Here is a 27,215-nt window from a genome sequence, read left to right on the forward strand (position 1 = left end):
TCAGATACTCAGATCCAGGATTAGGGTTTACTTCCACAGGAAATCTATACATTTTTCTTAGGCATGTGTACAACTTGCTTGGGAGGTGCACCTAGGTCCCAATTATAGTTATAGGCCCTTTTCGCTCAGGATGGCACAGATAAGTATTATGTTGATTTTTAATCTGAATTTTTTATTTCGAAGATGAGTCACATCTAAGGGTGAAAACGGTATGGATAATATCTTATATCTATTTAAAAAATTAGATGTGGATATATGGTATTTGAATATTTGTGTAAATAAAAATACTAATATGATTTTACGTTTTAATTATATGTATTCGAATAGTAGATATATACTATATATTTTAATATATATTATAAAAAAAATTATGTTATTCATTATTATAATTAGATAGATATTATGAACTTTAATATTTTAATAAATATTTGATCCGATCCGGATCCATATCTGTCTAATATCCACTATATCTATATTCGGAAATATATATATATATAGAGGGTTCAAATGCACCATATCTTTCAAATTCTTTTTCTCCGTTTTCAAAATTCGAATAGTAAATCCGAACTGTTAGATGCGATCCATATATTAAGATGTGCTTGGAGACCAAATTTTATATTTTTTGAAATTTTTTTACTATTTATTAAGCCACTTTGAAAATCGCTGATTTTACATTTTTTGGACCATTGGATCAGCGATTTTCAAAGTGGCTTAATAAATAGTAAAAAAATTCTAAAAAATGTAAAATTTGGTCTCCAAGCACATCTTAATATATGGATCGCATCTAACGGTTCGGATTTACTATTCGGACTTTGAAAACAGAGAAAAATGATAGGATGCATTTGGGTGCACAAAAATTTGAATGTATTTGAACCCTCCTTATATATATATATATATATATATATATATATATATTAATATAGTTTTACCACTATTGCATGGCTCCGTTTTCACCCCTAACAGACATCCGATAACATGATGACTTTTGTGGCTTTCTTTTCTTTTGGAAAGGAGTGTGTCCCCGCCTCCCCGGTGATGAGTAGCTAACAGAATACTCTCAGAAAAACCAAAAGCCATTGTAAATTATTTTATTTTTTCAGATATTTTAACACTCCTCCCTTTATAAATCTGAAAGCTGCCACGTGTTCTATGGGTTGAATAAAACTCGGTTGCACAAAGTTCGGATACATTGATATCGTTGCCTAACTATAAAAGCAACAAAACTAAGAACACTATTTGTCCGACCCCACGCGTCATTTTCCGAACACTATGTAAACAGTTTAGAAAAGACAATTGCACAATTTTCTTTTGACCTCTAGCATTCGGCTTCAAGTGGCCCTTCTAAGCGAATCCGTATCCCCTCAGGTATTGCAGAGGATCACCTCACTTTACGGTTGAGATTAAATCTCAGCCAGTATTGGTATTCGAGTCACAATGGGGGATGGGGCCAGTATTTTTGGGCTTTGAGATTCGTGCCAAGTTAAAAACAACGATCAAAATCTAGTAATTATAAAAGATTCCCTTATCAGCCTTATCAGGTATTGGAGAGGATGTGATCTCCTTCGAAGCCGGCAGCACCAATCACACGGTCCGGTCGATCAGCGCTGAGATTCGTGCGATGAAGTTGTTACTAACAGAACAGTTTCTTGCAAATTGAATTGGAGGAAATGACGTGTGTTGGAGAGAATATGCGCCAGCAATATTCATTGATCGGCTGGTGTATGGTATGGATAGGCTTGAGGTCTGAGATGAACTAAAGTAGACTAGAATAAAATAGGTTGTCAACTCAGTATGCAACAACCGTGTATTGATTGGACTATGAAATTTGTTTGTTAGCCACTTAGCCCTTTAGCATTGTAGATTCGGAGGTCGTTTACAGTTTAAGATTCTGCATGCAAGTTTTTTTTTTTTTTAAAAGTACATTTTTTTTTCAGTAATTCTGATGATGTTTTCTCAAATTATGTCAAAAAATTAAAATAAAATAGGATGAATTTATAGCTATTTTTTTTTCTGATGAACTGATTGTGTATCGATTTATATGCAATTCAAATATTATTTAATATTATATTATATACTATTAAATATTAAATGCTATATATTTTACGTCATTCGATAAACGATAAAAGTTGCATTAAATATCATTATAATGTGTATGTACAAAATATATTTTACTTGCTGGATTTTATTTAAATGAATTATTTTTTACAACTGGGGGAGTTATCAAACTAATTCTTTATCAATGATCCGCACCAGGAACAAAATAAGATATGTATTGCAGCGTGTTACAGGTCCTGATAAGCATCACTATAGTCAGAAGCATACTGACAAATGAATTATTCATATTTGATTTGGTAGAATAAAAAATTCGTGATTCAAAAATAATTTATGTATAATTTGAGTATAATTTGTAAATGATTCGGAATTATTCGGACCGGAGATTTCATTTCCACAAGGAAGGAAAACAAAAAACAAAAAAGAATCGCGAATAATTCGTAAAGTTAGGAAAAGTTTCGTACAATTCGTGAATTATTCGCGAATAATTCGGTTAAATTTCAGTCAACTGAATAATTCGACATTTGGTTGGCCATTACAAAAATAACAAATTATTTACGAATAGTTCATAAATCTTGTTACTATGGTAAAAGAAGAGCTTAATACCTTCTCGTTGAAAAGATTCATTACATATCTGATAGCCACTATCAGAGTTTCAAAAAAAAGAAGAAAAGATTCATTACATCTTTTTTTATACAATATATTTATGAAAAAAAAGAAATTCTCCAATTCACCGTATCTTATATTGGATTTGAGCTTATGATTGATAAAATTTTTTTTTGAAATCATGAGTTAGAAGTTAAGTCATTCAACATACTTTTAAACTTCTATGTATATTAGAGAGAAAAAAATTATTTTATGAATTTCGAATTCATAACTTTTTACATACAAACCATATGACTTCGTTACTAGATCAAAGATAGATTCTTACTTATAATTAATAAACTATTGGAGTTTTGTTAGTAATATGAGGAATCATTTTTCAACCATTAATTCCCAAACATAAGAAAAAGAGTCGGGCTCTTGTAATATGAGAATTAAAATCTTGGTTTAAATTCTCATTCAAATTTATATTTTTTAAAGTTCAAATACTCAATCATAACCGATCAACATGATCTCCACATTCAAAATAACAAAAAATCACTTCTCTATAAAGGATAATATTCCAAAACACAAGGTTTTTAACAAGAAAAATGCTAGCTCCACAGGGACTCTTAACAAAATAATAATTTAAAAGAGGGTGTAATTAGAAAAATAGTCCCTTGGTTAGCCCAGAAGGTACCTTCCCCAGCGAGAATAGCAGTTAGCTCTATGCTATTCCTAGCCATATTCTGCCGACAAATGACACCTCAGCTTTATTTATGTTATTTTTTTTGGAAGCGTCTAATTGTCTACAGTCTTTTGTCCACAGCTTTGACTTGCGCGAATACTGTAAAATTACTTCTACATGCTGTATAATTATACAACATATTACATAAAATATATCAGTTAATCACAAAACATCCAGCAACTATTTGAAGTGGTCCCATAATAGTTAGAAAAAGATTGCAACTTGCACAACACGACAAAATAAATGTACTTTCAAACTGTACTTTCGGAAATTACAGTTATAGGAAGTTATTGGCAGTTAGAGTTAGTTATTAACGGTTATTAGCGGTTATTGGCAGTTAGAGTTAATTATTAGCGTCCGCACTGGGTTGAATCTTGTATACTATAAAATTGAATCTTGTATAGAGTAAAATTTTCAATTGAATCTTATATACTGTAAAATTGAATCTTCTACACAGTAAAAATTACAATTGAATCTTGTATACTGTAAAATTGAATTAGCAGAACTGTAAAATTGAATCTTGTATACAGTAGAATTTTCAATTGAATCTTGTATATTGTAAAAATTAAATCTTGTATACAGTAGAATTTTCAATTGAATCTTGCATACTGTAAAATATATACTGTAAAATTGAATCTTGTATACTGTAAAATTTTCAAATAATACTGTAAATTTTCAATTGAATCTTGTATACTGTAAATTTTCAATTGAATCTTATATATTATAAAATTTCTAAAACTAAACCATAAAATAATATCATCTATACTGTAAGATAAAATGTAACAAATGCTACATTTCAGTTTAAACTACAACCTACAAAAAAATCATGTATACTATAAAATTGCAAAATATAAACCATAAAATAATACCATGTATACTCTAAAATTGCTAAATCTATACATACATCCATCATCACACAAAAAATCTGTTCACCACAAAACAACATATGTTCACCACAAACAACATTTGTTCAACACAAGATAAAAATATTCACCGCAACATTCAGAATAGCATAATAGCAACAAAAAAAACTATGGACAAATAACTTTTACATTAAAAACCTCTGTGTTCATTGTTCGGATGAGTAAGAAGTCTCTCTATCATCTCTTTCCTCTATATTTTCACAAATGAATACTGTAAAATTACAAGATGAATACTTTAAAATTACAAGATAAATACTGTAAAATTAACAAATCAATACTCCATATCGTCTTTCTATCATCTCTTTCCTCCAGATTTCTACAAGATGAATACTGTAAAATGACAAGATGAATACTGTAAAATTAAAAATCTCCTGTCGTTGTCACGGCCCTCGTTGCCATCGTCGGCCCTTGCTGCCGTCTCTTCAACCAGATCCACAAAGCGGGGATAAGACATCATTTTGCGATCACCGCTGCTGTCGCAGCCATCACTGCCGTCGCTACTATCGCGTTAATGCACAAGATTTGAATTCACAAACCTATTCAGATTTTGAAATCCTCTTCATAAAATTTTATAATCAAATCAACAAAGCGCGATTATCCTAAAAAGCGGTATATCTGTCAATCAATTAACAACAACTTTAAAAATCATCACAAAATAATTCAACTAATATGAAATTCTTCAATGATTTAGGGAGTATATCGCAATCGCACTCAAAAAACAAAATACTTTTTAAATCGTTTGATAGGAAATTTTTTGGAGAAACAGTGAATAAGCCCAATCGAATCTCTGAATGGACTTTTTGGAGCATATCACCAGTTGTTGTTCGGTGAAGAATCGATCTTCAAAATACTTCAGCGAATAATGAGTAATTGGTTTCCGGGAAGGGAGATATGAATATTCACGTTTTTGTAAAGAGAGATTGGAAATTATTTTCAAAACGGAGAGACACATCGGAGAGACAGATTAAGAAAGTTTATAAAAGGAAAGTTGGTACGGACCGTACGGTAGAGTTTGTTATAAAAGCGTTAGAAGACGTAATGGATAAGGTTGTGGACAGATGGTGAACAAAACCCAGTGGACATAAACATTTTCTCTTCTTTTTTTCCTTTCTCAAATTGATCTCCTTTTGGACCATCCATTCAGTTTTAATAGAACACTGCGAATCAATCATTTAATCTTTAATCATAGACCTGCTTGACTTGCTTGTTATGTCTATGATTTGAAATGAACCGACCTTAATCAGAAACCCCTTGTTTTTTATATCTTTTACTTTTGGGTTTTTTAGAAGTCATAGGTTCCAAGTTGGGCGTATAGGCTGAGTCCAACCAAAAAATAGGCACATGCTATTGGTTAGCTTTTGGGCCTTACAGTTGCTCTTGGTACAACCTAGTTCCCTAGTAAGCCTACAAAATGGGTGGGTGCTCAAATGGAATAGACTATATTAGTATATTTTTTGACAGATAAGATTTTCAGACGAGGAAAGCCAGCGTGTGATATATTCATCAAAAAAATTTGGTAATCACAACTTAATAAGTATATTGAATTGGTTTCAAATAAAAAATTCAAACTATTAAAATTCATATACTTCATGAGTGATGCATGTACATGCAAAATTTTAAAAGTTTCGAGTTTATTTGCTACAAGATCAAGCGGTCAAAAAAATAATGAAAAATGAATATATAAAATAACTTATAAAGGGTTAATTCTTTTGACATCTTGACCTCGTAGCAAATAAATTCGAAACTTCAAAATTTTACACATACATGCATCACTCATGAAATACATGAATTTCAACGGTTTTGATTCGTCATTTGAAGCCGATCTGATATACTTTTGGAGCTGTGCTCACCAAACCTTCTTGGTGAGCACATTACACTCTAGCTTCGCTCTTTTCAGACTGGTAAACTTCTGGATGCTATTTTTTTGTAACAACTAACAACTAATAATGATATTTGTGTATGAGATCGCAGTTCCTAGCTTCCTACAACAGCCTCCGGTTTCAAACTAGCGAAATCCATCATGAATTGATACGTCCATAATTAGTTATTTACTATATACTAAAACCCTAAGAAAATTGTTATATCCTATTTATTATATACAAAAAGTTGCTTTTACACTTTTTTTGTTCTTGTTGTGTGACAACAAAATAGAAAGATAAACACATTTCTGTATAAGACGATCAGTTGGGTTCCAAAAGCAACACAAAATCTTCATTAGTCTTTTTGCTTTTTGCATCAAATTGATCCAATAGGAAGATATACATGTGTACCTTATTTTTCTGTAGTGTAATTAAGCCATATATCTATCTAATTAAGGAGGCTTAGTTAGTAATCCAATAAATTGTACCAACTGGTTGACTATTGAATTATTCTTCAATTCACACGCCGTAAGACTAGGCCCCAACTAAGACTTTTTTCTTTGATCATTAGTCAAATCCTTCTATTATATCTTAAATAAAGGAAAATGTGAAAACTTGATACATTTTTTTTTTCATATTTATCCTTAATTTACCTCTGAATTTTACTACTTATTTCATTTTAATCTCTATTCATCAGTACCTAGTTTTACAATTCTCATTAGCATTCTTAAATTCCACAATCTATCTTTCAACTTGTAAAATATTCCTGTCCATTGGAAAACAAGGCCAGCCTCAAATTTACACAACTGGAATGTAGTGGTGGTACCAGTCATTTTACAAAACTGAAACACACCTTCAAGATTTATTATTGTCTAGATAAGGTCATTACAAGCTCGGCAACCTTGCTTCCTGAAGTGATTGCTTTACCAACTGCTAATCCATCCTTGTGATTTTCTGAGGCCCTGTTCAGCGATAATTCCGAAAGTACTGTTCACGTGGGAAAAAAAAATTCACTCAGGCTGATTTTTTTTCCCACGTGAACAGTAAAATCTAGTTCAAAATTTTCATTTCCTATACCCATTCCTATTCTCTACTGGGTTGCCGAACATGCCCTAATTATACAAAAAAAAGGACCGCTTGGTGCGAACATTCTAGAACTTCAATAAAAGTTTATGTGGAAATAAGGTATTTCTTGGCAAAACTAGGTTATAGTCTTCAGTAAGGCTATGATAATAATATTGAGCAATTCGGATTGATTATATGAACTCAAAGCACGGAACGATCCGCGCATTGCAAAGTACCATAGTCTTACTCTATAGTCTTTGCCGTACAACAGGAAAGCATTTTTTTCAAAGAATATGCCTACATGATAATTTGGGAAAAGCCTCAGTATATTTGCAAAAATATCACCAGATTATGGTTCTATGTAGATATTGAAAATATTGTGACCCTTCTATATTTTCGAAGAAACAAAAAATTTCTCTGACAACTCTTTGACAAAAATCTCTTTGAAAAACTTTTTTTTACAATTTTGTTTTTGTTTTTTCGAAATAGATATTGATTAATAACTCAGATTCAAAATATTTTTAGTTTTTTCAATAACACACAAAGAAATATTTTAATTTTTCTTACAACCGCAAAAAATCTGGCCTGAAAAATGTTGATCCGGATTATTTGTCGCCGTCTTTCAAATAAATCAAATTATATAATATTTCATCTATTTTTAAAGAAATATATAAAATATTTCTAATATTTCAATACAAAAATAAATAAATTATAAACATGCTATTTAATTAAAAAGAGAATCAAATAAATCATAATATTTCGGTTTTTGGAATTCCAAAACTGCAAAATAATTCTGCGGCTTTAGGCTAAATTTCCGAAAAATAAATTTGCGGTTAGGGTAGATTTCAAAATTGACCAAAACTGCAAAATAATTATGCGGTTTTAGGCTGAATTTTCGCAAAACAAATTTGCGGTTAGAGCAAATTTCAAAATTTATATGAATGGAGTGTAGATTTTGAAATTTAATATTTTTTTTGGGTATTAATACAAATTTCGGAATTTATATAACCTATGGCAGCGATGCATTTTTTTTTTTTTCCGAATAGCTTGGATTGATTGATTTGATTCGGCGATAAGCGAATCCGTAAACATAACGGCTAGTTATTAAATCTTGTAAAATCTGGTAAGATCTTGTGGAAAGATTCTTAAATCTTAGTTAGATACCAATATTTTTTCTGCCCTCAGATTTGATCATCAGCAAATAAAGATGAGGGTTCCAATGCCTCATGTCTTTCATACCTCATCATACTTCATATTTTATATTTTTATTTTCAAAGTTTAAGTTGTCGATCCGAACCATTCAACAAGATATCCATACTAAAATATGGTCGGAGAAGAAATTTTTTAACTATTATTTAAGATAGGTAGAAAATCACTGTTTTTTGAACGGTCCAAAAACAGTGATTTTGTACATATCTTAAAAAATAGTAATAAATTTTCAAAAATTATAAAATTTTATCGCCAAGCACATTTTAGTATAAATATTATATTGAGCGGTTCGGATCAACTGTTTGGACTTTGGAAAACAAGATATAAAATATGAGGTATGAAAAAAAAAAGGTATTGGATTCCTCAATAAAGATTTACTATTAAACGACAATTTATTTAAAAATAGAGAAGTGGTACTGTATTTAATATTTATTATCTCCATCCTAAATGCGTATATATGTAATATGTCTCTAAAAAAATATGTTTGTACTTTTGATAAATTGTAACGTTAATTATTGTTAATAAAGATGTTTCTTGGAAGTCGCACTTAAATTTTTTGTGTTGTAGAAGCAAGATTTAGATATAGGTAATTATATATTTTTAAATGCTATAGATATGTACAATGAATAATAACGCAATAAGCGTGCGTAGATTTACTGCAATGGAATACAAAATAGTTATATTACTTGAGTTGCTTTGTTATTTAAGCACATCAAATACATCTTTGCGTTTATAGTCATTGTTTTTTGCATTCAAAAACCAAAACTGCACAAGACATGCATATTTTTCCCATTTCATTATGAGTAGTCCTCAATTAGATTAATTGATTGCTCAATTGCATAATTTATTATTGTGAAAATAAACTTTTTGCTAAAACAAATACTCAATTCTGGCAGAATTTGCAGTGTACAAAAAAAGATGAGGAGGAGATAGGGGCATTAGACTCAACTGGTAGTCGGGTATCCATTATTCGCATCTAACGAATAATTAACTAGAAAAATCCCTCCCTTTTCCTATCTGACAAAAGGATACATAGACACAAAAAACACCAAGATGGAGAAATAATTGTTTTGAGTAAAAACAAAACTAAAACACAACTTCAAGATTTATTGTCTAGATATGTCATTACAAGTTCCGCAGCCTTGCTTCCCGAAGTAATTGCTTTACCAACTGCTAATCCATCCTTGTGATTTCCTAATTGCAAGAAAAGGACCGTTTAGTGCAAAAATTCTAGAACTTAAAAATAAGGTATTTCTTGGCACAACTTTTCACATACCAGCATAGAAGAATCCTGGGAGATTCTTCTCCATCTTTTCTATTGCCTCCAAAACTAGGTTATAGTCTTTGTCGTACAATGGGAAAGCATTTTTCCAGTGAATATGCCTATATGATAATTGTTGAAAAGTCTCAGTAAATTTGCAAAAATATACCCAGATCACAATTCATACGAACTAATCGATTTTGTTGGATTGAGCTGATACCACATATCAACGAGGAAACAGGGTTAACCAAACCTGACCTACAAATTTGTAATTAACCTGGCTCGTGCAGGTGAAGTACTGGTTTGATTTATCGTAAGTTGTAATTTTGGTTCATAACATGTATTTGTCCCGATATGAACCAGTTCAGGACAACAACAAGTACACTACTGGTAACAAACCTGACTTGTAATTTGTTAGAGATTCTTACTTGAGGAAGGTCGGTTTACCCTCCACACCTAATAAGTTTTTAAGGTCTGCAGTCACTATTTCTTTCAAGACATGCCTGAAAAAAGAATAGCAATTTTTGTTGAAGCAAGTTATGAAAAGTAGCACAAGCAAAGAAAGAAAAGCATGCCATAGTAACAATTTTTCTTACAAAGGAGCACCCGCTAAATCCCTATTACGACTTCCCCCAATAAATGTTGTGTATAGATACTGATCACTAGGGGCCCTGTCAGGGAACATCATAGAAGAAAATAGAGTGCCTGTTCACCAATTAGACAAACAAAACTTAGTATAGAATAATCCCCAAAATTATCTTAGCTTGAATAATACTTGTAAAATAAGGAGAAAACCAAAAGACCAAAATGGACATAAAAGCTCACCAATTGTCTTCAGCCCATCTTCTTGTTCCTTGGAAGGCACTAGAACCCCAAATCCTTCTAGAGGTCTCTGCACATTTTCCTTCTTAAATGCTGTTACAAGCAGTGACAATGGTAGGTAACTAACCTGCAATTATTTCCAAATATTTATACATAATATTACAATCCTCCTAGTCGTCTCTTCACCAGTTGAAGTACCAGTACTAGTTGCATTTTTTACATCATAAGCGGAACAGATTGGGCCCAAGCAGCATGTTTCATACCCCTGATATTACATTTGCACTGGCTGACTGTTTTTCATGCATGGTACTCTAAACAAAACCAAAAAAGTCAGAACAAACTGCATTTTGTAATATTAATCAGTCAATGAACCTTTATGATTAGGGAGTACAATACAACCTTACAGTACATTAAGTTATAAAGCACAGAAATCCATTGGTCTCCTTGGGAATAGCTTATCCTAAAATTTTGATATTTTAGAAGCAATTTCTGATACAAAAGAATACTACCTTGGGAAGAAAGTCTAGCACAAAAGGAGACTTCCCCACTGAAAATTTCATCTCTTGGACACAGGAGAGCGGAGCCTGAGAAAAAAACATTACATATTATTTAAGAAACTGAAATATGCTTCAACGAACTCCTTTCTGTAAGCACAAATATCAGTAAAAAGAAGTACATTTGCTGTTTTTTCTTCTTCTTTTTCAAACAAAGGGTTGGGCCAATGGAGTAGTTATAACAAGGGAATACTATTTAATGTTTTGCATGACAATCAAGAAACAATTCCAACAGAAGTATAATTTCTTACCGTCATAATAACTGCATCAAAAGATTGTTTCCTCGTGAGATTCTTTGTTCCAGGATCTTTGGTATCGCATGAAATTGACCACGGCCCACTTGGAGATTTTACCTCATAGTTATAAGCTAATGACAAAACTTTCGAATTTAACTTCAAATTATCGCCTCCAACCTCCTTAGAAAGGCTATCTATAAGCACCTGGGAATTGTATAATTTTCAGCATCACAGTTCAATGCTCAAATGCCCATGCTATAATTGTGAAAGTCTATCTAAGAACTCATATGGCCATAAAAAATCTCTGAACTATTAATCATTCCTCCCTCCTGATGATGGTGGTAGAAATGTCATTCATTTGAAAAAAGATTTGGAATAAAGGTGCATAGGGTTAGTTTCCTCCTGTCAATTATGCACAGTAATTGGATTTTGAAGGATAAATTTGCAATTACCATTCAAAAACCTTTCAAAAAAAATACATGTAGTTAATTCAAATGTACCTGCATCCCACCGTGAAAAGAAAATGATGCACGTGTATTCCTTTTCTTCACTGAAGTGTTCTTCTCCCCTTTATCGCTCCCTTTAACTTTAATTTTGGATAACATAGCTCCTGCTATGATAGAACCATACCTGTAGAAAGGAGAGTTCAGCTCTTGGTCAAAATTTAGCTTAAAAATAACAAAAGAAAATGGTTTAGTACAGTACCAGTGAGTTCAATACTGGTACAAATGTATCAGTCACATGAGTAGCCACAAAACTAGATGCATTCGTAGAATTTTAAATTTTTATTTTCATTTTTTTACTGACTGGTGTTGTCCAAAACCGATTCGTATGACAACAAATGTCGAGAAACATACTTCTTTTCGAGATCCCATAGCTCAGGAAATGCATACGGCATCTGCACAAATATGATAGAAAGGTAATTCACTGAACTTATGATTATAATAAACCTAGTTAAATGAAGGAAAAACAAATTCAATTGACAAGAAAAAGAATAAGAATTCAAACTTTATTTTTTTGAGAAAAGCCCGTAGGCAATAAGAATTCAAACTCACATATAGTGAATCGGGGTCTCCGGCACTTGTGCCAGCCACAAATGGGTCAATGAGGTAATCAACTACCTAAATTCCAAAATAGCTATACTCATTAGTCATTAACATTCATAAGATGTGTTATGCAAATTTCTAATAGAGCTAGATTAGCGGACTATTATATTATGATTCTAAGCAACAAATTTGTCTCCATACCTCTTTTCCAAAGTGACGCTGGAAAAAGCTTCTTACACTGCCAAAGGTGAAATAGGAGGCACCAAAATTAAATACATGCAGGACTTACAAAATCACCACCACCTTGCAACAATCTAAAAGAATTATAAACAATAAAAAGCACCTTTCTTTGGAGAACTCATCAGAGACTTTAGCAGAGTTTTTTTGTTCAGAACGTTTCCACATTAATGGTTCCATGAGTAGTTTTAACTGCATTTAATGGAAAAAAAAGTCGGTTTTAACAATAATGTAGCTTTTAAAGAGTTATATTTGAACTATCTCTAAGGAAGGAAATTGCAGCTTTTAGTTTATCATAAGCTCTTTGGAAGGGGTTTTCTTTAAGTTCTTGGGAAATATCACCTTTGTTTTATCCTAGAATCTTTAGCAATCAAATATTTCCCCAGAAAATAGAATCTATAATAAATAGCTACATATTCCTAAAAAAATAAAAGAGAAATCCCTGAAATAATTGTTCTTAACCCAAGATTATTGTTAGAAATCCAATAATGCCAAGAAGCATTTCGGGCTAAGAGAGTCAGGATACAATTTTGGTGACAAGAAAGTTCCATATTTTTTGCTATTGGAATTATGTATTTATTATAGAACTGTCGACATGTAATTCTTTCTAAATTTATTACATATCTAGATCAATTAAAAAATTAACCTTTGACTGTGTAGAAAGGATGGAACTCTTGATCAACGAAATTGGGTCAGATGGAATCTGTCATGGCAAAATAGAGATTCAGCAAGGACAATGTAGAAAAAATTATTATGAAAGAGAATCTCAAAGTTAATATCATAAGGTAAATTACCAATTCTGGCTTCCCATTCTTTACAACGTACCGCTTGTGCTGAGATAGTGGCTGTGACACGAGTTGTCATGTATCCAATTAGATTTCAGCTCAAAAGATTACATCCAAATATAATAATTAACAAAATTATTTAAACTTGTACACCTCATTGTGCTCATTCATATAAAGTTAGCCAAAGGTCAAGCCACATTTTGGTACTGGTTGTGTTTAACTCGACAAAAAAAGATAATTAAAGGAAAAATCAGAAGAAAGAAATTGTATTTCTAAATAAGAGAAGAATTAGCGCATACAAACTGTTGCTTGTCTCGAATACCAAGGTCGTCAATTAATTTTCCCACCTCCTTTTCACTTTCTGTCTGTGCATAACAAATAAAGAAAGCAAGATAATAAAAATTTAACAGCTAAAGTATAAATCCATCATATGTTGTTTTCCAATGGTGCACTTGAAAACCAAGGTTTACTCCAAAATGTGCTGGCTGATACGTGCATGGTAACAATTGGTATGGTGTGGTCAGGTACATATCAATACCAAATCGTGACAGTTATTTTTTTTCTCATTCCCTTTATTTTTGCAGTAACAAATGTACCATAGTGTTTGCCCCTTCATCCCATAAGAAACCATTCTCAGAATTGCTCCTTATCTTTCCTCCAGCTTTGCCCTCTGATTCGAACAATATAACATTTATGCCCTTAGTTTTCAGTTTGTATGCAGCTGTCAGCCCACTATAAACAAAAAGGAACTACAGTAAACAAGCAAATAAATTAGGAATACTAAAAGTAATAATATGTAAAATTGGTATGTGAACTTGATCTTACATTTAAGCAAATTTTTAGTGGTAAAGTAAAAATAGAATTTTACTCTGAATCAAAAAGAAACTAATTGGAAATGCTGACATTCAGAGAAAGTTTCTTTTTGTAATTCAGCAGTGCTACATGTATAAAATAAATACAATTCTAACTTAGCAACTATGGCATAATCCAGTTAACCGAAACTACTTTTTTTGTCAAACAAATTACCTCAGTAGAGTAGAAATGTTCAATGAAACAAAAACTACAAATAATTATTTAAATTATTACCTGACACCGCCTCCAATAATTGCCACTGATTTTGCAGAGCCTGATGGACAAAAAAGAAATAAATTCTTTTAAAGCTTGAATGCAGTAAAATAATAAACCTGCAATTTTCAATTTTTCATACATTGACCCCAGGTAAACAGCCTTGAATTCTGGTAACGCTAGAATACAAAAGGCAAAAAGCTACAAGAGAAGAGCATCAACTCCACTAATGTAAAGTTTATGCATGCAAGTGCATATATGAAAATTAATATCCTTTTTCAGCAAACAATTATCTGATAAGAGCTCTTAGCTCCGCTCCTCCCGGCCTCCATTCCTAGCAATAGGGAACTGATCGAGCCTGGGAGATATGTCCAGTTATGGCACGAAATGGAGATGTATTATATTTCGGGGAGACTCAGGGTTACCTGTGCTTTTAGGGTCTTTCGCAGGAGAAGTAGCCATGGCGATGGTAAGAAAAAGAGCTTGCGACTTTCTCAAGTGTTTGGTAGGGGGTTTGAGCAGGGGATAAGGGGAAATGCACCGGTCATAGGCGGTATACATAGACATCGCGACCGGAGATCGGCAGTTGTTACAAGAGAATTCTATCTGCCATTGGTCAATGGTTCATAGCTAGAGCTAGTTGTTTCTGTTCTAATTGCCCATGGTATTGGACATGAACGGGGTTAGGAGGTCAAAACTCAAAAGTTGGTGTCTGGGTGCCGAAGTAGTTTCAAGGGTATTCAAGTAATTATATTCTGCTCTAACCTATAAATCTGCTGAATTGAGAAATGTTTCATTTTTTTAATCGGACGGTTGAGACAATAGAAAAAAATCATTACTCTCCGTTAAATTTAACAGAAGATACGGAACGGTGAACCGTTTGTTTCGCCTCTCTTCGTCTCTATCGTCCCCACTCCCCAGAAGCCCTTGCGCGGATCGAACACCTTTACAAGATCCTCTGGATGTAATGCTCTACCAAGTCCCCAACAGATCTGATGATACAGCGTAAGCTTCTCTTAGTACCGATTATCTCCATGACAGCCATATAGTTAATTTAACTCCAAAAAAATTCACATAATCTGTGTCAAAGAAGTCAAAGTTGTACCGATTCTCTGGTTGAACCAATACTTTGGGCTCAAGCACCAAAACAAAGAAGGGACTTCCAAGGAGCGACTAACGGCTCGGAGCCTTCAAATAGTCCCACATGGTTAAACTACAAAAATTAGAGGGTATATATAATATTGAACAGTAGCATCAATAACGTGTTCGTAGAAAGGAGAGATGGTTGGCATCCCCCCTGACAGGGACGGGATTGGCCCTCGGGCCTGAACACATTTAAGGCACTCTGCTTAGGCAGATCTTAAACCCAATTTTTTGGGTCTTATTTTAGACACATGTCCCACTTTATAGGCCTGTAAGAAACGGCCTAGTAGCTACAAACAAGGCCTAAAATTCGGCCTGTTCCTAAATTAGACTTTATAATTGGGCTGAGTCGGAACAAATTGTTTAGCCGCCCGTTTAGCAGGTCATTATCACTGGATACAGTTAGAACCGTACAAAATAGCTTGAATTTGTAACTTATTCATTTATAATTCGAGTTATATGACTTGTTTAATAAATCTCATGCTCTTCTAAATTACTCCTGAGATATTGTTTGAATTGTCTTGTTAATTATATTTAAATTATTTATGTTTAGATAAATTCTTATTAGTATATAACTATAATTAAAAAATTTGACTGATTAAACGAGTTGTGAGTCAAATTGAATTGATAATGAATTGAACTCGAGTTAGTTTTATAACTTATTATTGCCATCCTACCTCGAATTAATTTGCTTATTAACTAAATGAGCTGAGCATAACTTGCTCAAACTCGGCTCCAGTACACAGCAGATAACAAAACGATGCCGGATATATTCTGATGATCCGATCCCTTTTCTGACAAAACGAAGCATTGTGAAAGCAGCGACTGTTAAGAGTAATAAATCACCTTCCCGTTCTAAAAAAAACGACTGCTGCTGGAAAAGAAGAAAAAGGAAATCTAATAAAAATAAAACGCAACTGCAAGTAACAACTTGCTCCATTACAAAAATTTCACAACGAATACAGCCATACAGGGCTTGCAGTAGCAAGTACTAACAAAAGATGCCTTGTTTAGCTAAAACAGTTGAGAAAAAAAAAAGACTTGTTTATCAGTTCAACCTCTAAACCTATATATAAAACAAAGTAATTTGAAGTGCTCCAGCAAGATGTCAAGCTTCAAGTCCTTATTTTTGGCAGTTTACTCTCTTTTACTGAACCAAAGAAAATTGAAGGAGCCAGCCAAAATAAAAGGAGAAAGCAGGAAGAAAAAATTTCAATGCAATATAATCCCAACGCATAACCCAAAATTAACAGCCCAAAACTCGAGTATCCTAAGAGAAATAGTTTACACAAATTTAAAGCTCAGCTGGAAATCTCCTTTTCCTTGGCCTTGCACATGTCATCGGCCGACTTCGTAAATTTCTTTGTTATTTCATCAACCTGGTGAATGGCACCATCATTTAATGCTTCCGTTTTTCTAAAACCAATTAAAGGTAGCAAAAAGAACCTAAACCTTCTCATTGCAATTTTAGTGCAATATGCCTAAAAGAATCTAAACCTTCTCAATTGTGTTGATGGGCAGTTTAACAGGCACAATGTAACTTGGAATTCTACCAATAAGGCATCCATGTAATAGGTACAAACCAAGTTGTACCAGTCTGTAACAATTCTGATACAATCTGACAGGCACTGTGAGAGAAGGCCAGTATGGTAATCTTGTACCCCAATAACTACCTGGTACATTAATCCTTAATATGGTATTATTGAAAAGAAATAGTGAGGTACACACTTCCTTTTCTAGCCGCTTCACATCATCTTTTGACATGCTTGAGGCAGACTTCTTGATTGTATCCAACGCCTGAAGAAGGAGAATATTAATTAAATAAAGAGGCTATCTTTAGATGTACCATCAGCCTGTCAGATAACTAGGACATACTTACATAATTTCCAAAAATAATAACTGGAATATTGTGCCAAATTTATCTCCCTGGTCTGCTGTCATAATATATGAGGGAGGAATACAGGAATTTCATTCCAATAATTGAAAAAATACAGGAATCAGTCCTATTACTACAACTTAACATCTTAACCATTTTACCCTTCCAGAATGTGATTTTAAGCTATTCTCTGTTTTGTATAATCGTTACACTCAGATCATCTATGGTAGTAATTTAATTCAATTCTGGTACTGTGAATCAAAATTCTGACAGTGGGTCCTGAACGCTGATGCTATACGCAAAAGTGACAGCACATTTTGGAGTAGCAATTTCGGCAAAAAATTAACATCAAGATCACTTCCTAAATTTGCTGCACTCACTAAAATAAAAATCAGGAAGGGCTTTCCCCATTGTTCCTATCAGAATAAATATTAAAGACCAGGGCGAATCTACTGCATTGGAAAGAGATGCTTAGCCACCCCTGTGATATTAATTATTATTAATTATGTATAATAAATTAATTGAATTTAACTTTTAAGTTTTTATATGCTCAAGCTCCCCTCATAAAATGTTAAATGTGTGTTTGTAGCCTAGTGGTTAGAATTCCTTGTTGTGGTTGTGGAGTGGAGACTTAAGTTCAAATCCCACTGCCACACATTTTGCATCATACATTTTATGTTTCAGCCCCCCCCCCCCCCCCAATCAAACCTTTCTAGTTCCACCCCTGATTAAAAAACCACAAAAGTGCTTAGACTTCTACCTCTCTTAAGGGGCAGAATTACTACAATTTTACTTACAGGACCAAAAAGAATCACTGACAATTATTAGGGCTGCTGCTTGTGTAATTCACTATTCTTAGTAGAGGTAGTAAGTACCTTTTGGCGGGCTCTCCTGATACTTTGTTTCATATCTTCAGCCGATTTAGCAACCAACTTGCATAATGCCTAGATTAATGTTTCAAACTATAACAACTAATGAAAAATCGAGCCGAAAGGATGAAATGTTTCTCGAAAAGAACCTCACCTGTACACTCTCCTTCGTCAGTCTGAAAATCAATAAAGAACAAAGTGAGAGTAGTTTAATAGCATTTATTTGTTAGACACTATTATTGAATTGGGGCTCAGGAAAACATTAATTTATGTGGTACTATACCAGTAGCAGATGAAAATCTAAAATTGGAAATCAAGGTTCAATTTCATATACCCTGCAAAACAAGAAAAACATGCCTATACATGTTAAACAGAGTACACATGCCTCCGCCCCTCAAAAAAAAAAAAAAAATCTAAACTAAGCTAGAACAAAGTAGTTCTAAACTTCCATCGAAACTCAAAGACAAAAGGTATGGGCAGTAATTTCTGTGCTTTAGAGGTATACATGATATATTTCTTGTTTTGCATGGGTACTTATGATATTAAACATTTTGCAGGGTTACAAATAAAATAATTCCTAAACTTAAAAATATACTCACCGGGGAATAGGAACAATAACCCGTTGCCCATCAACTCTAGGATTTATACCCAATGGAGATGATATAATCGCATGCTCCACTGACTTTATTGACTAAGCATATAAAATAGAAACAATTAAACCAAATAATTTTCTCACAAAGTTATGATCTCTTTCTTCAAATATATATAATTAGGTGCTTACACTAGGATCATATGGTGTAACAGATAAAGTCTGGGGATCAATGACAGAAACAACAGCAACTCTGTTTAATGCCATCTTGACACCTCCACTATCTACAATTATATGATCGAGCATACCTATGTAGTAGAAAAGTTATTGAACAAACCAACTCAGCCAAGAGAAAATCCACAAATAGAAATTATTGATATATTATGGTGAGAATATACCTGATTGGGCTCGTCCAGTTCGAAGCTTACTAAGCTCCCGAGCTAAAGCAACAACTGATGCCTCCATTTGTGACGTGGCAGCTGACTTGACAGCTGGCCCGATGGTTGCAACGGCTTGAACTGTATCCCCTTCATCTTGTTCTTCTGAAACAACATTAACAAAAAATATGTGATCATACTCAAACTAATGAAACAATAAACAGCATGGCAAACAAATAACGGCCACTTGCTTTGCTTCCTTCCTTTGGCGAAACATCTACGATCCGAGAAGTTGAAACCACCCAGGCCGCCATTGAACCCTGGATTGGGGCGCAACGTTTCGTCTGAGATTGAACTGGAAATGAGGCTGGTTAGAGAAGAGAGTCCGCTAAAGTGACGAGCACCGTAGAGGGAGAGCAAGCCTCTCGACGCAAGCGCTCGCCTGAGACAGATCGCCATTGCTAGGGTTTAAGGTTTTGCTCGGGAGGTTTACTGCTTACTGGTGTAAACACAGCCGGACACGCGCAAGACTTTTTGCACGGTCGGATTTCGGCCCTGAATATTAAGAAAGAACGAGAGAACGCTGTCAAGTCAGCTGGGAAAACGAGAGAACGCTGGGAGAGACCAAGGTGAGGTCCGTGAGGAATTAAGAAATGTTAAAATGTTCCATTATTTCTTTTTAGTTTTTTTTTTGGGCTCAAATCATTTTTTACATTCTTATATTTTCAAATTTCAAACAATTAAACTGAACGGTTCAATATAATTTTTATGTTAAAATGTAGTTAGAAATCAAATTTTATATTTTTTAGAAAATATTTTCCTATTTTTTTAGGGTAATTTTATTGAAAATCAATAAACTTTGTCACGAATTAGTCACTCAAGTTTGATTTGTCCCTTTGTAGCTACTAAACTTTTTGCTTGTCCCAATCAAGTCACTCTATAACTTTTTCGTTCAAAATATTATGGAATATGATCATTCCGTCCAAATTACTAACTGAATATGCTCATTCTGTCCAAAATTTTAATAGAATTTGTTTATTTTGTCCAAAATACTAATGAAAAATGTTATATTTTATTAAATTTTAGATGAAAAAGTTATAGGGTGGCTTGATCGGAACAAATTGAAGTTCAGTAGTTAATTGACTATAGAGAGACAAATCAAACTTGACATATGACAAAATTGAGTGACTTCCAGCGAAATTTACCTTCTTTTTTAAGAAAGTACAAAATCATAGTTTTAAAAAAAATTCTAATTATCTAAAAATATTAATTTTGTACCGTCTAAAAAACATACTAAATAATTTTAAAAAATATAAAATTTTATCTCCAAACACATTTTAATAAATGAAATTACGTTGAAATGTTCGAATTGGACGTCTAATCTTTAAAAATAAAAATAATAGTGTATGTCCATCTATCACTGATGCATACAAAAAGAAATTTTTAATGTAGATATATCAGGAATAGTTACTTCAAAGTAATTAATTAAAGTAATTATTTCTGATATAAACTCAAAAAATTATATTATATGTTTTCAAGTTTCAAATAAAATTTTATTGTCAACATGGTCTGTATGTCCATCCATCCATGGTCTAGACGATAACAATTGAAATACAGATTGTCTTCTCAAAATGAATCATGTTTTCTGCCCACCTGTGGGTGAATCTGCATCACCTCATATACCTGAAGTACAATTAATAAATTCAGACTGTTCTTTAGACTGATCACGAATTTCAAAATGCCCCCTATAGTTACAATATGCACCGGATTTTTTTAATCCGGCCAGAACTAAATTCAGATAGCTCTTTATCGTGCTATTTTTGTGAGAGGGAGTATTTTATGATTATGGGTTTACCTCGAGGAGCTTCTTCGATTCCGTGGATATTTTTTAGAAAGGAATGAAACAATGACCAAGTTGGTTGTCAGTCCGCATCGTCTACATTAACTCAAAAGAGCATCGTTTGAGTTAATATATCTCAACTATCTGATGTTAAACGGTTCTAATTCGGTCTCCGTCTATAACGCAGAGACTCTTTAATATTAGTGCAGATTTAACTTGCATAAATATTAAAGCAGATCTAACGGTTCAGATTTATTAACTCAAAATATTGTTCTTCTTTTTTTTTAGTTAATGCAGAGGATACGAATTCGTTGATTGTTTCCATCTGTCATTTATTAATCCTTTGTTGTCATCGGATAAGGGGTTTTAACTCTTACACCTTGTTTGGATGGAGAGTGGAGGAAGGAATGGGAGGTAAAGAATAGAAGGGAATGGAATGGAATAGAAAGGAAGATCAACATATTTAACATCTTCGTGTTTTGATGATTAATGAGAGAAAATAAATTTAACTTTCCTTTCCGTCTTATTTCTTGTTTGGTTGATTAAAATTTAGGAGGTTAATGAGAAATTCAGTGACTGTTGTAGGTTTGAGGAAAAAATCTTGTATGAAAATTATATATGTAAGATATAGAGTTGGGCATTTGTGTCATTTTTTCTAAAAATATTTGTAATAAAATTTCTTTCCATCCGTTACACTCCAATTTGGGAGGGAAACCGATTCTATTAATTATCATGATACAAGATTAAACCTTTCACCTTTTGTACCTTTCACCTCCGACATAATTTTATCAACCAAACACGATTCAACGAAAAGTTTTTGTTCCTTTCCATTCCCTCCCTCTCTCTACTCTCCATCCAAACAAGGTGTTAAGAAACTAATGAAGAAAGAGTTGGAAAAAGAAGAAGGAAAAACCCTTTTTAAGATGCAGAGCCAGAGACGTTCTCTAGTATTAATTTTAATTTTTTTTTCCCCGTAGTATTGGTTCTTTTAGATGCTGGTTAGTGATTAGTTTCCTTTTTGAATTAGATTATGAATAGTATGATGATTTTTGGTATATTATTATTTTGTTGCTCAAAGATGATACTTTTTTGCGGCTTGAATATATCTTTCTTTAACAGCAACTCATATACATCTCGATTTGTCATTTGGTCTACTGCAAACAGTAAGATAAATATCCAAAATAGTTCCACAACAAACACAAATTCTTATCAGAAGTTCCTCTTCTTAATAACTTCACTAGATCAATACATAGTTACATCAGACTAAATAACAAAAGCAACCATCTCTAGTTCTCTGCCTCTAAATAATCTGTTGCTCCTTTTCTATGTATTTTGCTGACCTACCTAACTTCTTCTCTTTCTCCAAAATGTACTCAGATTTACTGTTTGCAGTAGCTAACTTCTTCATCTGTTTCTCCAACATGTCCTCGAATTTACTGTTTGCAGTAGACAGCATCCTATTCAAACCCAAACTTAACCCACACTCCTTCACTCGGTTGAACCTTGGCTTGATCCTCTTCTCCAAATCATAACTAAAATAGTGTGGAAACTTAACAAGCTCTGACCTTGGATACCCCGTTGTCAGAAAATACTCCCATTTTGGTACCAAATTGCCCTCCAAGCTAAGTGTGTAAAGTGCTCCGTATTTGTTCACCATCATGCCTATTTCTTCTATACTAAAACCTCTTTCATCAAAAAAATCAGTCACAGGCTTCAAATTAGCATCTATGCTCAAGCCGAAATTCTGAGGACATTTGTGAAATAGAGATGCAACGTCTATACCCAATGAGGCGAAATACTCTGACACGGGCCCCAGCTTCTCCTCTACAGAGTAACTAAGTATCCTTGGGCTCCGAGTCAGAATCTTACCAATATTGCCCTCTGGGACACCCAATTTTAAAAGAAAATCGATGAATGATTTAATCTTTTGACGGCTGCATGTCAAGAAAGCAGGAAAGGTAGTTATAATCTTTGCCCACTGTGTTTTATCCACACCGATACTTTCCAAATAAAGCATTGATGGTTTCAAATTCTCAGAGAAGCTAATGCCGCATAATTGGGGCCTTCTTTGTAGTATTTTTGGTATATCCTGTTTAGACACGCCGAGATCCAACAGAAAATCCACTACTGGTTTGATTTTGCGGTCAAGGCTATAGTAGGTAAAGGATGGGAGCTTGCGGGCTATCTTTTGGATCGAATCTAGGTCCAATCCAAGGTCAAGTAGGTATAATACTTGTGGAGAAAGATGTCCGTTCTCATCAATTTTGATCACTCGAGCCATGGCACGGTCTCGTGCTGAGGTTGGGTCAAGACGAGATGAAGGTGATGGTAATGAAGGACGGTCAGTATGGTCACTACTGGTACTGGGCGGGTCCGGAAAGTTCTCCACCATATCTATTAGAAGGTCCCCATGCTCCTCTGAGAGGCTCTTTAGGCATGAAATTAGAGCGCTTCGTATCTCAAGAGTTGTTAGCTCCCTCCCTAGAGACATAATTTGCATATAGTTAAAATAAAAAAATGGAAGTTACTTTGTGTTGATATTGTGATATGAAAGCACACGTAAACATTTGTGCGCTTCATAGATTTCAGGTTTGAATTTACAAAAAAAAAAAAAGGTTGGTACGGTCAGGTCCAGGTTCAGGCACCCACGTCAATATGCAAGTTCTAGATCCAACATACCTATCATATAGTGGGATCTGTGTACAGAGTGAAGTTTTGAAATGAGGTAATCTATGAAGGACTCAGACTTGTTGATGGAACGAGCTGCCAGTGCATTGCTCATGCCTTCCTTTTTCAGAAACAATTTCAGTACTGCTTTGGCCTCCTCTCTCTCAGCTGAAAGAAGGCTTGAAGACATTGCTGAGAAGTCTGTTGCGTCATCCTCTTCTTGAAACTCCCCAGTAACTGCAATTGGCAAATTATCCAAAAAAAATAACTATGAATCTGACTAGCTTGCAGTTTCTATTTGAAAAACAAACCTTACATAGTCAGACATGAACCCATAATGTAGCCAGATCAGGTTAACCCAAAGGATTGGATCCAGACTGTCAGAAAACTGTTGCCTTCTTTGTGTTTGCATTTCAGCGTTCGTTAGTTATTCATTCATTCGTATGTTTATTTTGTGTTATTTGGGTAAAGCTTGCCCCCTGTACATTAACAGAAGTAAAATAGAATAAAATCCTAAACCAGGTTAATTGACTGGGAAACCCTGACCTGGACAAGACCCATTAAAAGTAGAACAGGTCAAGCCGTCAGGCTCATTTGAAGGTCTTGGTCAATAATTGGCCTTTTCTTTTTAGGGAAACTTGCTACATACCCATCTAAACTTATTTTTTTTAATATTTCCCATCCAAACGCTGAACTTTAGATATTTTACCCACTGATATTTCATTCTCTTTGATCTTTCCCCTTATTTAATGAATCTTGAGTAAAATTATAATCTGATTTCATTAAGTAAACAAATGACTGATTTACCTTTATTGAAACCACCAAAAACATTGTTGTTTTATTATTCGCTTTGTCTTCTTCATTATTTTAGTTTGAAGAAATCAATCTCCAACACGCAGAAAGTAAAAAAATCTCCAGTCGGCTAAACTGGTACAAAGTCAATTGGTCCAGTTAGACTACTATACTAAACTCTCTTATAGTGACTGGTAAAATACTAGTATTGAATAAAAAATTCAATACTGGACTCTTTTGCAAGACCTTTCCAGTGGTTTCCTGGATTTACATGGGGTCTTCTACTCTTTTCAGTTCTCTACAGCAAGCATCAAAATTAACTCTCTAAATGGAAAATTTGTCTTTTTCATATAATCAAGAGTTTTCTGAAATTAAAATATGGTTATTTCAATCCAAATCGTCTCATGGAGAAATATCAAAGAGAATGAAGTATTAGTGGAGAAATATCTATGTACACAATTTTGTCTTCTTTTTATGCTTCTATTTATAAGGATTTCACTTTTGTTCGATATGAAGATCGCTGAAATCTTGAAGTCGGTATAACAAGGGATCAAGCTCGTCTAAAGGTCTCATTCATGCATAGTTTTTGTGACATATGTATGTTCCGTAAGATACTTAGAAGGTAAATTGAGCAAGTGGAATGATGAGCCTCGAAAATTGTATGAAGTGCTGACTTCTATCCATACAAATGCCCAAGTTATGTATAATTAAAGACTAGATTGTAAACAAATCAATAATCAGATCAAGATCTAAAGAGCAAGGACTTACAAACTGGTGATAATGGAGCGGCATCACATGATTGCGACCGGCGTATCCATATTCTTTTGGCAAATTGAATATGAACTCTGCACAAATTAGAAAAAATAATGAAAAAACAATAAAGGATTACACTAGTCTAGATTATAAGAACACTACCGAACTATAACAACATCTGAACTCACTGGTCTGTAGTTCCGTACTAAACCAAATTCCACCATTCTTTCTATTTAACACCTTCGATTTTTTTAAATAACCGGGTAATTCATGTTGCAGCGTGGTTCAAGTGACTTGCAAGGATAAATAAAATGTGATATGAAATAGCGTCTTAGAGATGAAGAGAGAGACCTGGAGACCGGAATTGGTGTGGGGAGAAGCAGCCATTTCTTGCGTGGCTGACAGTGGGCCCAGAATCTACTGGTGGGGCGAGGCCCACTACTTTTCGCTCCAGCCACCGCCTCCGACGAGTGCATTGATGTTTCCAGCAGTGACAAGTTTTAAGTTCTGCGGCTAGATTTTTGCGCGATATGATCTTAGAGCCTTTCAGCAAAAAACTTGGTTCTTATGTGACTGTTCTTGTTATGGTATTTTATGCGGCGATATATGCTGGCATCCGGCCATCCGGACTGAAATTTTTTTATCTATATAATTATTAGAGTAAAGCTAGCGTGTGACATGCTCACCAAAAAAGTTTGGTGAGCATAACTCCAAAAGTATATCGGATCGACGTCAAATGTCAAATCCAAACCGTTGAAATCCATGTACTTCATGAGTGATGCATATACATGCAAAATTTTGAAAGTTTCAAGTTTATTTGCTACACGGTCAAGTGGTCAAAGAAATAATAAAAATTGAATATATAAAATAACTTATAATAAAATGTTCATTTCTTTAACTACTTGACCGTGTAGCAAATAAACTCGAAACTTTCAAAATTTTGCATATATATGCATCACTCATGAAGTACATAGATTTCAACGGTTTGGATTTGGCATTTAACGTCGATCCGATATACTTTTGGAGTTATGCTCACCAAACTTTCTTGGTGAGCATGTCACACGCTAGCTTTACTCTAATTATTAAATTAATATGTACGGAAATAAAAAAATACTTAAAAAATCTGACTCAATGAGTTTGATTCAAATATAGGAATCAGATTCAATGATCCAGATCCATCAATATATATATTATATTTTTGAACTTTTGAAAGGAAGAAATGTAAGTGCCACATTTCATTATATCCTAATTTGATCGGCCTCAACCCTCAAGGATGGAGATCTAAATTTTTTTTTTTTTAATTCGCTAGAAAATAATAATGTGAAGTATTATTGGCGCATAATACAAAAAGACATTTTAACATTACTGTCAACATGGTCGGAATGTCGATTCATCCATTATCTATCTGAGCGATCATAGTTGAAATATGAATTGTGTCTTCTCAAAACCAAATACTCTTCGTATTTCAATTATGACCTTTAAATTATGAACAAATGAATCATGTATTCTTGCCCACCTGTGGGCGAATCCACATCACCTCATATATATCATATATATGAAGTACAATTAATAAATTTAGACCATTATTTAGCGGTCATTTTTATTAATATCTCTAAAAAAAATTAATTTTAAAAATAACCCTGTGTGCCATTTTTTTTTAATTTCTGTCCTGACTGCCTGGGCTTCGGGCAGTCCAAAATACCAAGTGGAGCGCCCCCACTATAGACGGCCCACATGACAAGTGAGGCGCCCCAGAGCCGGGCAGCCCACATGCCAAATAAGGCGCCCCATGGACCGGCGACCCATAAGCCAACTTATTTAACCTTTTTTTATGTTTTCTCTCTCCTGTCAACTTCTTCCCTCTG

At 33.8% G+C, this 27,215-nt stretch overlaps 3 protein-coding genes and 1 non-coding gene across 11 annotated transcripts; 1 reads left to right on the top strand and 3 right to left on the bottom strand.

The window, feature by feature from the left end:
- Nucleotides 1-9,302: 9,302 nt before the first annotated feature.
- HEMG2 (Flavin containing amine oxidoreductase family) lies at nt 9,303-15,166 on the bottom strand. 7 transcript variants are annotated; one of them, XM_078316860.1, is made up of 18 exons: nt 14,870-15,166; nt 14,466-14,505; nt 13,976-14,111; nt 13,679-13,744; nt 13,389-13,439; nt 13,241-13,297; nt 12,701-12,786; nt 12,559-12,595; nt 12,367-12,432; nt 12,169-12,209; nt 11,812-11,941; nt 11,327-11,515; nt 11,031-11,105; nt 10,525-10,648; nt 10,296-10,404; nt 10,128-10,202; nt 9,715-9,821; nt 9,303-9,632 (listed from the first exon to the last, which is right to left on the bottom strand). In XM_078316860.1, the coding sequence occupies exons 1-18, from the start codon at nt 15,009-15,011 to the stop codon at nt 9,538-9,540; spliced, it is 1,626 nt and encodes a 541-aa protein (XP_078172986.1). In that variant the 5' UTR covers nt 15,012-15,166; the 3' UTR covers nt 9,303-9,537. The 7 variants fall into 7 exon arrangements, 6 of the variants coding, with proteins under 6 accessions (XP_078172986.1, XP_078172991.1, XP_078172989.1 ...); XM_078316865.1 differs by having other exon boundaries at nt 13,976-14,128; nt 14,870-14,969; XM_078316863.1 differs by lacking the exon at nt 14,870-15,166 and adding an exon at nt 14,703-14,802 and having other exon boundaries at nt 13,976-14,128.
- A 540-nt stretch (nt 15,167-15,706) lies between these two features.
- On the top strand, nt 15,707-15,820 carry LOC144566947 (U6atac minor spliceosomal RNA). Its single transcript, XR_013515321.1, has one exon. It is a non-coding gene; the product is annotated as a U6atac minor spliceosomal RNA (small nuclear RNA).
- A 764-nt stretch (nt 15,821-16,584) lies between these two features.
- Nucleotides 16,585-19,868, bottom strand: LOC144566161 (uncharacterized). Of its 2 annotated transcripts, none has more exons than XM_078316070.1 (8): nt 19,550-19,864; nt 19,320-19,463; nt 19,114-19,229; nt 18,932-19,023; nt 18,487-18,508; nt 18,339-18,407; nt 17,316-17,384; nt 16,585-16,966 (listed from the first exon to the last, which is right to left on the bottom strand). In XM_078316070.1, the coding sequence occupies exons 1-8, from the start codon at nt 19,755-19,757 to the stop codon at nt 16,889-16,891; spliced, it is 798 nt and encodes a 265-aa protein (XP_078172196.1). In that variant the 5' UTR covers nt 19,758-19,864; the 3' UTR covers nt 16,585-16,888. The 2 variants fall into 2 exon arrangements, with proteins under 2 accessions (XP_078172196.1, XP_078172197.1); XM_078316071.1 differs by having other exon boundaries at nt 16,759-16,966; nt 17,261-17,384; nt 19,550-19,868.
- Nucleotides 19,869-22,358: 2,490 nt separating this feature from the next.
- On the bottom strand, nt 22,359-25,910 carry LOC144566381 (transcription termination factor MTERF5, chloroplastic-like). The gene is made up of 4 exons (XM_078316399.1): nt 25,702-25,910; nt 25,366-25,442; nt 23,818-24,042; nt 22,359-23,619 (listed from the first exon to the last, which is right to left on the bottom strand). The coding sequence occupies exons 1-4, from the start codon at nt 25,824-25,826 to the stop codon at nt 22,439-22,441; spliced, it is 1,608 nt and encodes a 535-aa protein (XP_078172525.1). The 5' UTR covers nt 25,827-25,910; the 3' UTR covers nt 22,359-22,438.
- Between the last annotated feature and the right edge of the window lie 1,305 nt (nt 25,911-27,215).

This window comes from Carex rostrata, chromosome 15, assembly GCF_964058835.1.
Source record: "Carex rostrata chromosome 15, lpCarRost1.2, whole genome shotgun sequence".
Taxonomy (NCBI): Eukaryota; Viridiplantae; Streptophyta; class Magnoliopsida; order Poales; family Cyperaceae; genus Carex; species Carex rostrata.

Coding starts and splice junctions, on each gene's coding strand:
- HEMG2 (XM_078316860.1), bottom strand. CDS start 15,011: ATGTCTATGTATACCGCCTATGACCGGTGCATTTCCCCTTATCCCCTG. Junction 11,106..11,326: donor TTGATGCAGTTATTATGACG/GTAAGAAATTAT, acceptor TTTTTTTCTCAG/GCTCCGCTCTCCTGTGTCCA. Junction 9,822..10,127: donor GGTAAACCGACCTTCCTCAA/GTAAGAATCTCT, acceptor ATTATCATATAG/GCATATTCACTGGAAAAATG.
- LOC144566161 (XM_078316070.1), bottom strand. CDS start 19,757: ATGGCGATCTGTCTCAGGCGAGCGCTTGCGTCGAGAGGCTTGCTCTCC. Junction 19,230..19,319: donor AACTGGACGAGCCCAATCAG/GTATATTCTCAC, acceptor TCTACTACATAG/GTATGCTCGATCATATAATT. Junction 19,024..19,113: donor TTACACCATATGATCCTAGT/GTAAGCACCTAA, acceptor TTATATGCTTAG/TCAATAAAGTCAGTGGAGCA.
- LOC144566381 (XM_078316399.1), bottom strand. CDS start 25,826: ATGCACTCGTCGGAGGCGGTGGCTGGAGCGAAAAGTAGTGGGCCTCGC. Junction 24,043..25,365: donor CGCTCCATTATCACCAGTTT/GTAAGTCCTTGC, acceptor TGCCAATTGCAG/TTACTGGGGAGTTTCAAGAA. Junction 23,620..23,817: donor CAGATCCCACTATATGATAG/GTATGTTGGATC, acceptor TTATGTCTCTAG/GGAGGGAGCTAACAACTCTT.